The 13,184-nt window shown below is 54.5% G+C and overlaps 1 protein-coding gene across 1 annotated transcript; it reads right to left on the bottom strand.

Annotated features, from left to right (window-relative positions):
• Window positions 1-11,871: 11,871 nt before the first annotated feature.
• Window positions 11,872-12,915, bottom strand: LOC308530285 (galactoside alpha-(1,2)-fucosyltransferase 2-like; the record flags this gene model as incomplete). The annotated part of the gene is made up of 1 exon (XM_081106836.1): window positions 11,872-12,915. One exon carries the CDS (start codon window positions 12,913-12,915, stop codon window positions 11,872-11,874), a length of 1,044 nt encoding a protein of 347 aa, XP_080962962.1.
• Window positions 12,916-13,184: the final 269 nt, after the last annotated feature.

The following is a 13,184-nucleotide window of genomic DNA, read 5'->3' as shown; positions in this document are numbered from 1 at the left end:
TTCTCATCCCGCCAGCTGCGGGGCTCCCTGTGGCTGGGGCACCTGGAGGCCTCTCTATGCTTTTGGGGTGCAGAGAGGGGAGGGAGGAGTGGGAGGGAGGACCCTTGGCTTCTGGTTGGAGATGAGAACATCAGAAACGGCGTGTCCCAGGTCAGATTCTGAGCGGAGCCTGAGGCAACACTCCTGTGTCCATGACTTCTTCAAGAGGTGCTCCCAGGAGAAACCAAAAAGGAAGGGGTGAGCTAGGACAGCGAGGGGGAGAAGACCAACAGGAGGGTGACGTCAGGTGAAGTCCCCATCTCAGCCCAACCCCGGAGGATGAATTAAGTTGCAGGGTCGTGCCCGGCTGGTGCGGCTCAGTGGCTGTGTCGACCCAGGAACCAAAAGGTCACCGGTTCGATTCCCGGTCGGGGCACATGCCTGGTTTGCGGGCTCCCTCCCCAGCAGGGGTGCATGCAGGAGGCAGCCGATTGATGATGTTTCTCTCTCATCGATTTTTCTACCTGTCTCTCTAAAAATCAATAAAACCATATTTTTATTTTATTTTTATTTTTTAAATATTTTTATTGATTTTTTACAGAGAGGAAGGGGGAGGGATAGAGAGTCAGAAACATCAATGAGAGAGAAACATCCATCAGCTGCCTCCTGCACATCTCCCCACTGGGGATGTGCCGGAAACCAAGGTACATGCCCTTGACCGGAATTGAACCTGGGACCCTTCAGTTCACAGGCTGATACTCTATCCACTGAGCCAAACTTGTCAGGGCTTTTTTTTTTTTTTTTTTTTTTTTAAAGGTGCAGGGTCGTTCCACCTTGAGGCAAAGGGAACTGGGCCTTTAAGGCAAAGGGAGATCCCAGTTTGGGTTTTTATCCCTGAATAACAAACCACCCCAAACGTAGAGTCGTGATTGCTCACAATTCCAAGGGTGGACTGGGCTCAGCAAGGCAGTTCTTCGGCACCGTCTGATGTCAACTAGGGCTGCAGTCATCTTAGGGCCCAACCGGCTGCAAAATCCACGATGCTGCTCGCAGACATGCCTGCGCCTTAGCAGGGACGGCTACTGGGCTGGACTCGCCTGGGCTGTGGGCCTCTGCATTTCTCTCGCTCTCTGCGTAGTCTCCGCCTTCCGCCTCTCCACGTGGCCTCCCCAAACAGAGGCAGGGACTCCTTACATGGTAGCTCAGGGCTCCCCAAAGTGAGCATTTCTAGGGGAGGAAGCAGAACTTTCACCATTTTCTTTAAAAAAAAAATAGATTTTTATTGATTTCAGAGAGGAAGGGAGAGGGAGAGAGAGACAGAAACATCCATGATGAGAGAGAATCATTGATCGGCTGCCTCCTGCATTCCCCCTACTGGGGCGAGCTGCAACCTGGGCATGTGCCCTGACCAGGAATCAAACCGTGACCTCCTGGTTCATTTGTCAACACTCAGCCATGGGGGCCACACCGGCCGGGCACCATTTTCTATTGGTTAATGCAAGTCAGGCCAATCCAGGCTGAATATGGAAGGGGGAGGGATAGAGAGGGCTGGAGGTAACAACGGGGATAGGGAACTACTAAATGTGTTAATATCAGGGTGGTGGTGGCATAGTCATTGGAGGCCGTATTTGGAGACTTGCTATTACACCCCTCTAGTTAGTCATGGGCTATGGGCCCTGAGAGGGGCCTGGGACACAAACTCTCAAGCACTTTGACCCCACGGGTGATCCTGGCAAGGTCACAGGGTAATTGGTTAGCAGCAGAGTTTTAAAATGTACATATTAGTATTGTTCAGGTTTGACGAAGTCAACAGATCAGGATCTGATTGCCATTGAAAAGAGAGTTTGTTATTCTCAGTTCCCAAAACAAGGGAATACTCCTGCCCTAGCCGGTTTGGCTCAGTGGATAGAGTGTCCGCCTGCGGACTGAAGGGTCCTGGGTTCGATTCCCGGTCAAGGGCACATACCTCAGTTTCAGGCTCGATCCCCAACCCTGGTTGGGCGCATGCGGGTGGCAACCAATGGATGTGTCTCTCTCACATTGATGTTTCCCTCTGTGTGTCTCCCCTCCTCCCTTCCACTCTCTCTAAAAGTCAATGGAAAAATATTCTTGGGTGAGGATTAACAACAAGGACAAAGAAGGGAATTTTCCAAGCCATGCAGGGCCACATGGGGAAGCCCCAGTGTCAGCCAGGGGGCAAAGGGAGAGAGGAAAAGAGCATTTATCGTGGTTCCCTCAAGAAGGAACAGCTGAGGCAGAGCCCTAGCTGGTTTGGCTCAGACTGAAGGGTCCCGGGTTCGATTCCACTCAAGGGCACATGCCCGGGTTGCAGGCTCGATCTCCAGTAGGGGGCGTGCAGGAGGCAGCTGATCAATGATTCTCTCCCATCATTGATGTTTCTATCTCTCTCTCCCTCTCCCTTCCTCTCTGAAATTAATAAAGATGTATATATTTTTAAAAAGGAACAGATGAGGCAGGTGAGCCCGCGTGAGGTTGGCTAATGCAAGTGATTTCAGCAGGCTCTTGGGTCCCCAGGTGCCTGGAGCCTGGCCCTGGGGCAATCAGGCAGAGAACAGTGTCCTGGGACGTGGCTGGGAGTCCAGGCTGTGGGTTGCTAGGTTTGCATACGAAAGGCCTGTGCACAGGCGGGTTCTTTGTTACCTCCAGGAAGTAGCTGGCCCTGTGGGGGGCAGTCCCTCCACTGTCAACAAAGCCCCAGATGTCAAAACACCACAAATACTGTATATACAGAAGAGGAACAAGGCATCCTTCATGCACAGAGCTCACAGCAGCTGGGGGCTGGATGAACAGAGCTGGTAAGGGGACCTGGGCTGGCCACCAGCCGTGTCCACTCCAGGTGGGAAAGGACACGATATCAGGACAATCCATGTGACAGGACCGAGAGCCCGTGACGTCCCCTTGCCTTGCTGTCAGTTTCCTCACCTGTACCTATAGCCCCGTGTGGCTGAGAGTGCCTACAAACTGCCTGGCACGGGAGACGTGCCAATGAATAGTGATCACCGTTATTAGTTTACAATCAACAATCCTAGTGCCTCGACGTGTGGAAAACTGTTGGACATGAGCGACTCCCCTAAAAAAGGGCAAGGGAATGCATGCTGGGTACCATGAAGCAAAGGCAATGTTTTTTATTAATTCAGATAGGAAGGAAGAGGGAGAGAGAGATAGAAACATCAATGATGACAGAGAATCATTGATGGGCTGCCTCCTGCACGCCCCCTACTGGGGGTCGAGCCCGCAACCCGGGCATGTGCCCTTGAACAGAATTGAACCCGGGACCCTTCAGTCCGCAGGCTGATGCTCTATCCACTGAGCCAAACCGGCTTGAGCCAAAGGCAATCTTTGGGCTTCAGAAGAACCCCTTTGCAGATGAAGTCATTGAAGATCAGAGAAGGGGAGTGATATGGCCAGTGTCTCACAGATGGGAGGGAGGGAGGAGAGAGAGAGGAACATCAGTGATGAAAGAGAATCATTGATCAGCTGCTTCCTGCACGCCCTGCTGGTGACCGAGCCCGCAACTTGGGCACGTGCTGTGATCAGGAATGGAACTGTGATCTCACGCTCATTCCCTGAGCCACGCTGGCTGCGCTGGAGTGGGGCTTTCAGTTAATGAGCCCACAGCTTGAGTCCTCAGAGTTAAAAAAACAAAGAGCCTCAATCTCTGCTCTGGTGAAGCTCTGACGCTGCGGGGTGATGAGGGTGTTCACGGCCGGGGCGCGTGGGACCCCAGGGCCGTGGCGCCCAGGAAAGGCCAGAAGCCGCGGGGCCGTGGGCAGAGGGGTCGGGGAGCGGATTTTGCTGACTCTCCAAGGACCAGGCAGAGCGGGTGGAGGAAGCGCCTGGAAGACGGCAGCCTTGTAGAGGCAGAATGTGCAAAGCTGAGGGTGTGAAGGGCACGGCCTTGTGGGTGGCCGCTGGGTGTTGCCCGACCCTTCATGTCCGGCTGGACACGGGGGTTGGGGTGGGGGGTGGGGGGCGGGTACAGCCGGCCCTGGGAACATCAGGGAGGGGCGTGGCGGGCTCCTCTGTTTCTCTTTCCCTCTGGAACAGTGGTTCTCAACCTTCTGGCCCTTTCAATACAGTTCCTCATGCTGTGACCCAACCATACAATTATTTCCGTTGCTACTTCATCACTGTCATGTTGCTACTGTGATGAATCGTTATGTCAATATCTGATAGGCAGGATGGTCTTAGGGGACCCCTGTGAAAGGGTCGTTCGACCGCCAAAGGGGTCGCGACCCACAGGTTGAGAACCGCTGCTCTGGACGCTGGAAGGCTGGATCTACCTCCCTGTGCACCTGCCCGGTCTCCCCCTGACTCCGGGCCCTGCCGCTGCCGCCATCTCTCCCGCGTCCGGCAGAGGGCAGCCGCGGGCCGAGTGCCTGCGGGGCCCGGGAACAGCCGGAGAGTGTGGGCGGCGGCGGAATTCTCCTGAGGGCGGGCGTTTGAATGGAGGCGCAGGCAGGCGTGAGAATTTGAACCCAGAGCCAGGGGCACGGCTTTGATCCTGCAGTGAGGCGTGTCGCCAGCCTTTCTCCAGACCTTTCAGTCCCTCCCTCCTTCCCCCCATAAGAGGGCTAAGGCTCCCCTGGGGCCGGGCGGGGTGGGGGGGAGGAGGGAGTTGGAAAAACTGAGGGCGGAACCAACGTGGGGGCGAAGGACGCCGGAAGTCAGCTGGGGAGTCCTGAGCAGCCCCAGGGGACCCCTGCACCGCGCTGCCGGGTCACAGACTGTGGGAGAATGAGCGCTCAGACGTGCCTGCACTGAACATCACACTGTCACAGATCACACAGCGGCACTGAGTTTAAATGCATGCGCCGTGACCCAGCAAGTTCACTTCCAATAATATATCCTTAAAAAGTGATATTAGCCCGAGCCGGCTTGGCTCAGTGGGTAGAGCGCGGGCCTGGGAACTCCAGGGTCCCGGGTTCGATTCCGGTCAAGGGCACATGCCCGGGTTGTGGGCTCCATCCCCAGTAGGGGGCGCGTAGGAGGCAGCCGATCCATGATTCTCTTTCATCATTGATGTTTCTCTCCCTCCCCCTTCCTCTCCGAAATCAATAAAAAATATATATATATATATTTTAAAAGTGATATTAGGATGCATAAAGATTTCCCACACTTCAGCCAATAGACATAAATGACAAGGACATTCTCCTTGGCATTATTATTATTATTATTATTATTTATTTATTTATTTATTTCACAGAGAGGAAGAGAGAGGGATAGAGAGTCAGAAACATCGATGAGGGAGAAACATCGATCAGCCGCCTCCTGCACATCTCCTACTGGGGATGTGCCCGCAACTAAGGTACATGCCCTTGGCCGGAATCGAACCTGGGACCTTTCAGTCTGCAGGCCAGTGCTCTATCCACTGAGCCAAACCGGTTAGGGCTTATTATTATTATTATTATTATTATTATTATTTTTAATCCTCACCCGAGGATATGTTTATTGAAAGGAAAGGAGAGAGAGAGAGACATCCGTGTGAGAGAGAAATGCAGACTGACTGCCTCCTGTATGCAGCCCAACCTCAGCGCAGGCATGGGCCCTGACTGTGCTCCAACAACTGAGCCAGGGGCCAGGGCTCGTGGGCATTATTGACAGAAACGAGCAGCAGCCAACCGCCTCCACCCTTTCAGCTGGAGGAGGCACGTGCCACAGTCCACCAACCACCAACACGATGGATCCTGTGCCACTAACTACCAAAGGCACAGGCGTTTCCTACAGAGCAGGCCGCAAGGGAAAAGCAGGCCGCCCACGTTTGGGGGTTCCATGTGCAAAAACACAACCACCGCAGCAACGACTTAAGGCCTTTTTACATTTATTCATTTAATTTTTTGAGTTTTTAAAGCTTCTTTTCTTTTTCTTTTTTTTATGGACTTTCCCGCCCCCCGCCCCCCGCCCCGCCCCAGATGGCTCAGTATTTGCTCAGAATCCATCCCTTCATTACAAATGTGTAAGGCCACCCTCAGAACACATTACATTCTCAAACTGGCTCCTTTCGCCCGTTTCCCCACCCACTGGGATCACACTGTTTTATTTATTGAGACTTAACATGGTTTTTTAACATCTGGTAGAGCTGGCCTGGCTCAGCCCTCTCTATTTTGGGAATTTTAAAAGTGATTCTCTTGGTTAACGCCCCCTCCTCCCCCGAAAGTGAAGCTTCTGGCCCCAAAATAAAAATGTGAGCACTGCCCTGGCTGGTGTCGCTCAGTGGCTAGGGCGTCGGCCTGCAGACTGAAGGGGCCTGGGTTTGATTCCGGTCAAGGGCACATGCCCGGGTTGCGGGCTCCATTCCCAGTCGGGGAGGAGGGTGTGCAGGAGGCAGCTGATCAATGATTCTCTCGTCATTGATGTTTCTGTCTCTCTCTCCCTCTCCCTTCCGCTCTGAAATCGATAAAAATACATTTTTTTAAAAAAATGTGAGAGCCATCTATAGACAGAATGCGGAACACGGGACCCTCCTGGGAGAACTATGGGCCCCGGATAGAACCCGGGGGAGGCCAGTACTTGGAAGAAACAGCCGGGACCATGAACGTGATCTAAGTGCAAACACGCGGCCAGGGCAGCAGCGGGCATGCCGCGGAAGCTGGGAGGACTGGGGACACTGCAGGAAGCCGGCAGGAACACGCACCCCCCCCCAGCCCACTCTCCCAGGCCCGGGGCTCCCTAAGGAAGCACCCCACACTGAGCGCTTAACCACAGACATCCAGCGAGTGTCTCAGTCCTGGAGGCGGGAAGTCCAAAACCCAGGTTCTCCCAGGCCTGGCTCCTCCGGGGCCCCTTCCCTGCTTCTCTCCCAGCTTCTGACGGTTTGGGGACAATTGTTGGGGCTCCTTGGCAGGTAGATGCATCCCCCCAATCTCCACCCTCTTCACATGCTTTCTCCTTGTGTGTCTCTCTGTGCCCAAACCTCCCTTTTTCACAAGGGCCTCAGTCCTATTGGATTAGGGCCCAGCCCAGTGACCGTAGCTTAACTGGGCTAGGTCCTTAAGGACTATTCTCTTTCTCTTTGTTTAGATGTTGTATTGATTTTTGGAGAGAGAGGAAGGGAGAGGGAGAGGGAGAGGGGGAGGGGGAGGGGGAGGGGGAAAGGGAGGGGGGAGGGGGAGGGGGAAAGGGAGGGGGGAGGGGGGAGGGGGAGGGGGAGAGGAAGGGAGAGGGAGAGGGGGAAGGGGAGGGAGAGGGAGAGGGAGACAGACCTGGGCTGAATGGCGATAGCAGAGGAGGAGAGCGAGGTCAGGGTGTATTTTGCAGGTAGAGCCCACAGAACTTGCTGGTGGGGGGAATGTGCAAGAACGCATCAAGGGTAAGTTCAAGTTTTTGGCTGAAGTGAAAGGATAGTGAGACGGGGGTGGGCAGGGGAAGGAAGGTTGGAGGGGTTAGAATCAAGGCAAGATATGGTCATGGCTGTCTTTGGGAACTACAGCCACGACACTGTGTTGATTTAGAAGCATGTGGAATCCATTTAAAAACATACGTTAAAAAGAGAGAGAATGCTAAACTAATAAATTAACGTTGGACGATTATTTGTTTTTAACAGCAAAACCTGGTCCAATGACGGCCACGCATTCGATCTATATGAAGTGAGACTGGAACTTGGCCGGTGGGGCTCAGCTGGCTGAGCGCTATCCATGCACCAAGAAGTCATCAGTTTGATTCCTGGTCAGGGCACATGCCCGTGTTTCAGGCTCGATCCCCAGTAGGGGGCGTGCAGGAGGCAGCAATCAATGTTTCTCTCTCTTCTTCTATCTCTAAAATCAATAAAAACATATTTTAAGGACTAGCTGGTTTGGCTCAGTGGATAGAGGGTCCCGGGACTGCGGACTGAAGGGTCCCGGGTTCGATTCCAGTCAAGGGCACATGGCCGGTTTGCGGGCTCGATCCCCAGTGGGGGGCGTGCAGGAGGCAGCTGGCCAGTGATTCTCTCTCATCAATGATGTTTCTATCTCCCTCTACCCCTCCCTTCCTCTCTGAAATCAATAAAAATGTATTTTTAAAAACAAAATATTTTTAAAAATAAAAAAAATAAGACTGGAAATTTGAAAGGGGGTTACTTAAATAGTTATTGAGACAGAGCCTATTAGCTGGTGAGTATGGTGCCACCCCGTTCTGTGGGCACCAAACCAAAAGAAAGGAGTCCCGCCGGCCCCAGCCGGGTAGCTCAGGTGGTTAGAGTGTCATCCCGATACCCCAAGGTTTCCGGCTCAATCCCCAGTCAGGGCGCTTAAAAGACTCAACCAATGGATGCATAAGTCAGTGGAACAACAAGTCAGTGTTTCTCTCTCTCTTTTCTCTTTTTATCTCTCCCTTCCTCTCTATAGGCAATTTTTTATAAAAAGAAGAAAGAGAGAGAGAGAGAGAGAGAGAGAGAGAAAGGAAGGAAGGAAGGAAGGAAGGAAGGAAGGAAGGAAGGAAGGAAGGAAGGAAGGAAAGAAAGAAGAAAAAAAGGGAGAAAGAAAGAGGCCCCAAGAGAGACTGCCAGCCGGTGGGGGATGTGAGGTAGTCACTCGTGCATAAATATTGTGGGGCGTGTGGCCGGTCACTCTCGCTGGCCCTCTCTGGAGCTGGGTGTGACCACACGACCTGCTTCGGTCACGGCAGTGTGAGCAGCACACGCTCCCCCCCCGTGTGTTCCCATGTTGGGAGCGTGTTCCCCGTCTTCACATTCTTTCACCGCCTTCTCTTGGAAGGAAACATGGCTGCCCTGTGTGTTTCAGGTGAGCCTTCCCCAGGGCCTCCGCTCATCGGCTCCTGGCAGATGCTTGACTCAAACATCAGTCCAGCGGAGGCCGTCAGATGGTCTCTCTCAGGACAGCGAAACGGGCAGCGACCCCGAGAGCCTCTCGTAGGTCCTTGACGTGAGACGTGTCACATGTTCCACCACCAGCTCCGTGGTCCACCGTGACTGCTTGCGGGAAAGCCACAGGGGCCTCCTTGTGGGTCTCTTTGCCTTAACCTGCCTTAACCCTACAGCCTCTTCTCCACATAGAAGCTGGCTATGTTCACACAGAAAATCGGATCACGTCACTTCCATAATTAAAACCCTCTGATAATCCCACTTGGCCCTAGAATAAACCCAAAGTCCTTGTCAGCGTACACAGGTCTTTAAGGGTCTGACCCTGTAAACGTCCCCGTCCACATCTGGCTCCATGTGCTCCAGCCACTGGCCCCCTTTCACTCCCATGTGTGACTAGACGCCCCCCCTGCCCCAGGACCTTTGCACATGCAATCTCAAGTCAGATGGGGAAGTTCATGTTGGCCACATTCATGTCAAAGTCACGAAAGTATCTGCAGACAGAGAATAGCTTGTTCTGGTTGTTCCCATTATTTGCAGCTAATATGCAGCCGCAAAACTTAGTGGCAGAAAACAGTCATATTATGTTCACAGAACCTGTGAACCGGGGATTTAGATATGGCTTATCCTTACAACACACTGTCGGGAGCCTCAACTGGGTCACTGAACATGATAAATTGATTTGGACAACTGTGGAAGCGTCGACAGGCGTCTCACTGACATATCGGATGCTTGCGGGGAGACGACCTGAAGTTGGGCTCAGCTGACACTGTGACCCAGACACCAACATGTGGCCTCTCAGTGACACTGGGCTTCCTCACAACATGGCGGCTTCCGATACTTTGATTTCTTACATGACGACGACGACGACGACGACGATGATGGCTCCAAGAGTGAACGTTCTAGCAAACAAGCTGAAAGCTGTGTTGTGAGGAAGACCAAGCTATACTGGCCACACAGAGACCAGGATGCTCCAAACTGATCTCCACGTAAACGCAGCTGCGCCGTCACCGAAGGCCCCTCTGTTTGGCTATTGCGACCCCGGGAGCAGGGGCCCGGTTAGGTTCGCCGCCACAAACGCTGACTGAGAGAATGAATGGACCCCCCTCCAGTTCACGGGGCCATGCTGGGCTCCAAGTTCTCAACAATACTCATCCTGGGCACTAGGCTGCCTGGTCTTGGAGGCACGCCAGCTACCAGCCTGTATGTCAGTCTTGTGAAAACTGGAAGAAAGGTCCCCCTCTGGGCGGGCTAACTAGAAAAAAAGAGAAAAAAGGAGCCCTCCAGGTAGGCACGGTCCCCAGGACGCAGGCTTGGAGAGCAGCTTGCGGGCTCTCTTTAAGCCCCACTTGTCTTCTTGGCCGACCCTTTGTGTAGTGAACAACGGGCACATCAGTTCAGGGCTCCCTGCTTTGCTCTCGGCAGCCATTCCCCCCTTCTTCCTGGGTAAGAGCACGCCACTGTTCTCTCTGCAAGCAGCCGTGCCCCTCAGGAGGCAGCTCAAATCCTCGGCGGCAGCGGCCAAGTCTTAGCGAGGTGAAGGTAAGCCAACCCCAGGGTTTCATCCATCTGGCCCTGTGGCGGCTCAGTGGACGCGTGACACACGTCTGGCCAAGGAGATACGAGGGGCCTGTCTCCCTGAGGGGCAGTGAGTCACTGGAGCTTTGGAAGGTTTTCCTCCCTCTTCCAAAGGGACCCAGGACGAGAATGAACCTGTGTTGGCTGCCTCGGGAAGAGGCTGTCTGCATGTGACGGTCCTGGGCGTGTGGCGGTCCGCGAGGGAGTCGCCTAAGAGGAGATGATAGCAGCTCAAGGAGACGGACAGACTGGGGCCCGGCCGGTGTGGCTCAGTCGGTTAGAGCATCGTCCAATGCCCGAGGTTGCGGATTTGATCCCCAGTCAGGACCACGTTCAGGAAGCAGCCAATGGCCCGGCCGGTGTGCTCAGTCGGTTAGAGCATCGTTCCAATGACCGAGGTTGTGGGTTTGATCCCCAGTCAGGACCACGTTCAGGAAGCAGCCAATGGCCCGGCCGGTGTGGCTCAGTCAGTTGGGTGTCATCCTGTGCACCAAAAGGTTGCTGGTTTGATTCCGGTCAGGGCACATGCCTGGACGGTGGGCTTCATCCCAGGTAAGTGGGGGGAGGGCGTGCAGGTGGCAGCTGATCAATGCTTCTCTCTCACATCAATGTTTTTCTCTCTCTCCCTCTCCCTTTCTCTCTCTCTCAAAAGCAATAAAAATATTTTTTTAAAAAGAAGCAACCAATGAATACATAAATAAGCGGAACAACAACTTGATGTTTCTCTCTCCCTTCCACTCTCTCTCTAAAATCAATCAATAAGCCCTGACCGGTTTGGCTCAGTGGATAGAGCGTCGGCCTGCGGACTCAAGGGTCCCAGGTTCGTTTCCGGTCAAGGGCATGTACCTTGGTTGCGGGCACATCCCCAGTAGGGAGTGTGCAGGAGGCAGCTGATCGATGTCTCTCTCATCGATGTTTCTAACTTCTCTATCCCTCTCCTTTCCTCTCTGTAAAAAATCAATAAAATATATTAAAAAAAATAATAAAATAAAATCAATTAATAATATATATGATGGGTAGAACTGGGGCACAGGTGACACTGTTGAGCTGCTGACCTTGGGCGTGTGCCAGTCTGGTCACATGAATATGTTAATTAAAAAAGTTTGTTGGGCCCTAACCGGTTTGGCTCAGTGGATAGGGCGTCGGCAGACTGAAGGGTCCCAGGTTCGATTCCGGTCAAGGGCATGTACCTTGGTTGTGGGCACATCCGCAGTAGGGGGTGTGCAGGAGGCAGCTGATCGATGTTTCTCTCTCGTGGATGTTTCTAACTTCTCTACCCCTCTCCTTTCCTCTCTGTAAAAAAAATCAATAAAATAAATTTTTAAAAAATAAATAAAAAAGATAAACAAGTTTGTTGGGACTCTGCTACTGGCGGCCGGAGGTATTCTGAGGCAAGAGGGAAGGGTGCTGGTCCATGTAACAGGGGGCTCCTCGCGCGTGGATCTGGTCTTGGGGGAGCCCGACAAGGAGAAGGGGGTGCTCAGGGCAGGCCGGTCTCAGGGCTTGAGCAGCGGGGAGAGGTCGGCCGCAATCCCGACCCACTCGGGCAGGAAGGCCGCCTCTGGCTTGAAGACTTTGAGGAAGGGCGAGTCCGGGAGGGTGTAGTTGGCCAGGTAGACGGTGTCTCCGCCCGCCAGGTAGGCGGCCCAGATCCCGAAGGTGCCGATGGTCATGACGGTGTGGTTGCACTGCGCGAGCAGCGCGAAGTCCTTGGCAGGGGAGCCCTCCACGCCGTCGCCCGCGAACACCACGTCCCCCCGGGACGCGTCGATGTTCTCCCGGCACCAGGCCATGCCGTTGCTGGTGACCACGAAGACGGGGGCGGGGTGGCGGGCCCGGAACCAGTCCAGGGCCCGCTGCAGGTACCCGCGGTCGGCCACCACGCCCTTCCACACGTTGGGCATGACGTGCACGTAGTCCCCGCGGCGCACGTGGACGCCCACGAAGGTGGCCGGCCGGCTCCCGTTCACGCGCAGGCCCCGCAGGTACGTCTGCGCCGCCTCCCGCACGTGGTCGTGCAGCGTGAACTCGCGCAGGATCTCGGGGCGCAGGTGGTGGTAGAAGGTCCAGGAGCAGGGGTAGCCCGTGAGGCGCACGTACTCCCAGGGGAGGTGGCGGTACTGCTCCTCCATCCAGTCGTTGAGGTGGTAGTTGTGCCAGGGGATCCTGCTGGCTGTGGTGTCCTGCAGCACCGGCAGGGAGATCCTGAAGATGGGCGCCAGCGCGCTGTGCATCTGGGCGGGGATGAAGGCCGGCCGCCCGTTCATCTTGGCCAGGGCGTACAGCGTGGCGTACTCCCCCATCTGGTTGCCCAGGCGGCCGATGGAGTTGATGGTCCACATGCCCCTGGGCGCGGAGCTCGGGGAGCTGGGGGCGCTGGAGGCATTGTCCTTGGTTTCCGCGGGCTCTAGCCTCTGGGCTGCCAACGGGGGCTGGATCTTCACTAGCCGCTGCTGAAGGTGAAAGATGGTGGAGGCCGTGAAGACAAAGAGGACGAAGTGGGCCATGGGGAAGAAGAAGGGCCCCTGGGTGCTGGGCATGGCTGTGGGCGGGAGAGCAGGGAAGTTAGCGGGGCTGCGCCCTGGGGCTGCGTGCGCCTGGTGCGGGGTTGTGTGCGCAGACATGGGTGGGTGGGTGTGCCTGTGGGTTTACTATATCTACACTAATAAAAGAGAAAGATGCAAATTGGTGTCACTCCCTTATGCCCACCAGCCAATCAGGTGAGTATGCAAATTAACCCAACAAAGATGGCAGTTAATTTGCATACGCAGGTGCGGAGCAAAAACTGAAGGCTCCTGCCAGAGTGAAG

Source organism: Myotis nattereri (genome assembly GCF_964212035.1).
Source record: "Myotis nattereri genome assembly, chromosome: 15".
NCBI lineage: Eukaryota > Metazoa > Chordata > Mammalia > Chiroptera > Vespertilionidae > Myotis > Myotis nattereri.
The sequence above is the reverse complement of the archived record's forward strand: the minus strand, read 5'-3'. Positions and strand labels throughout refer to the sequence as shown.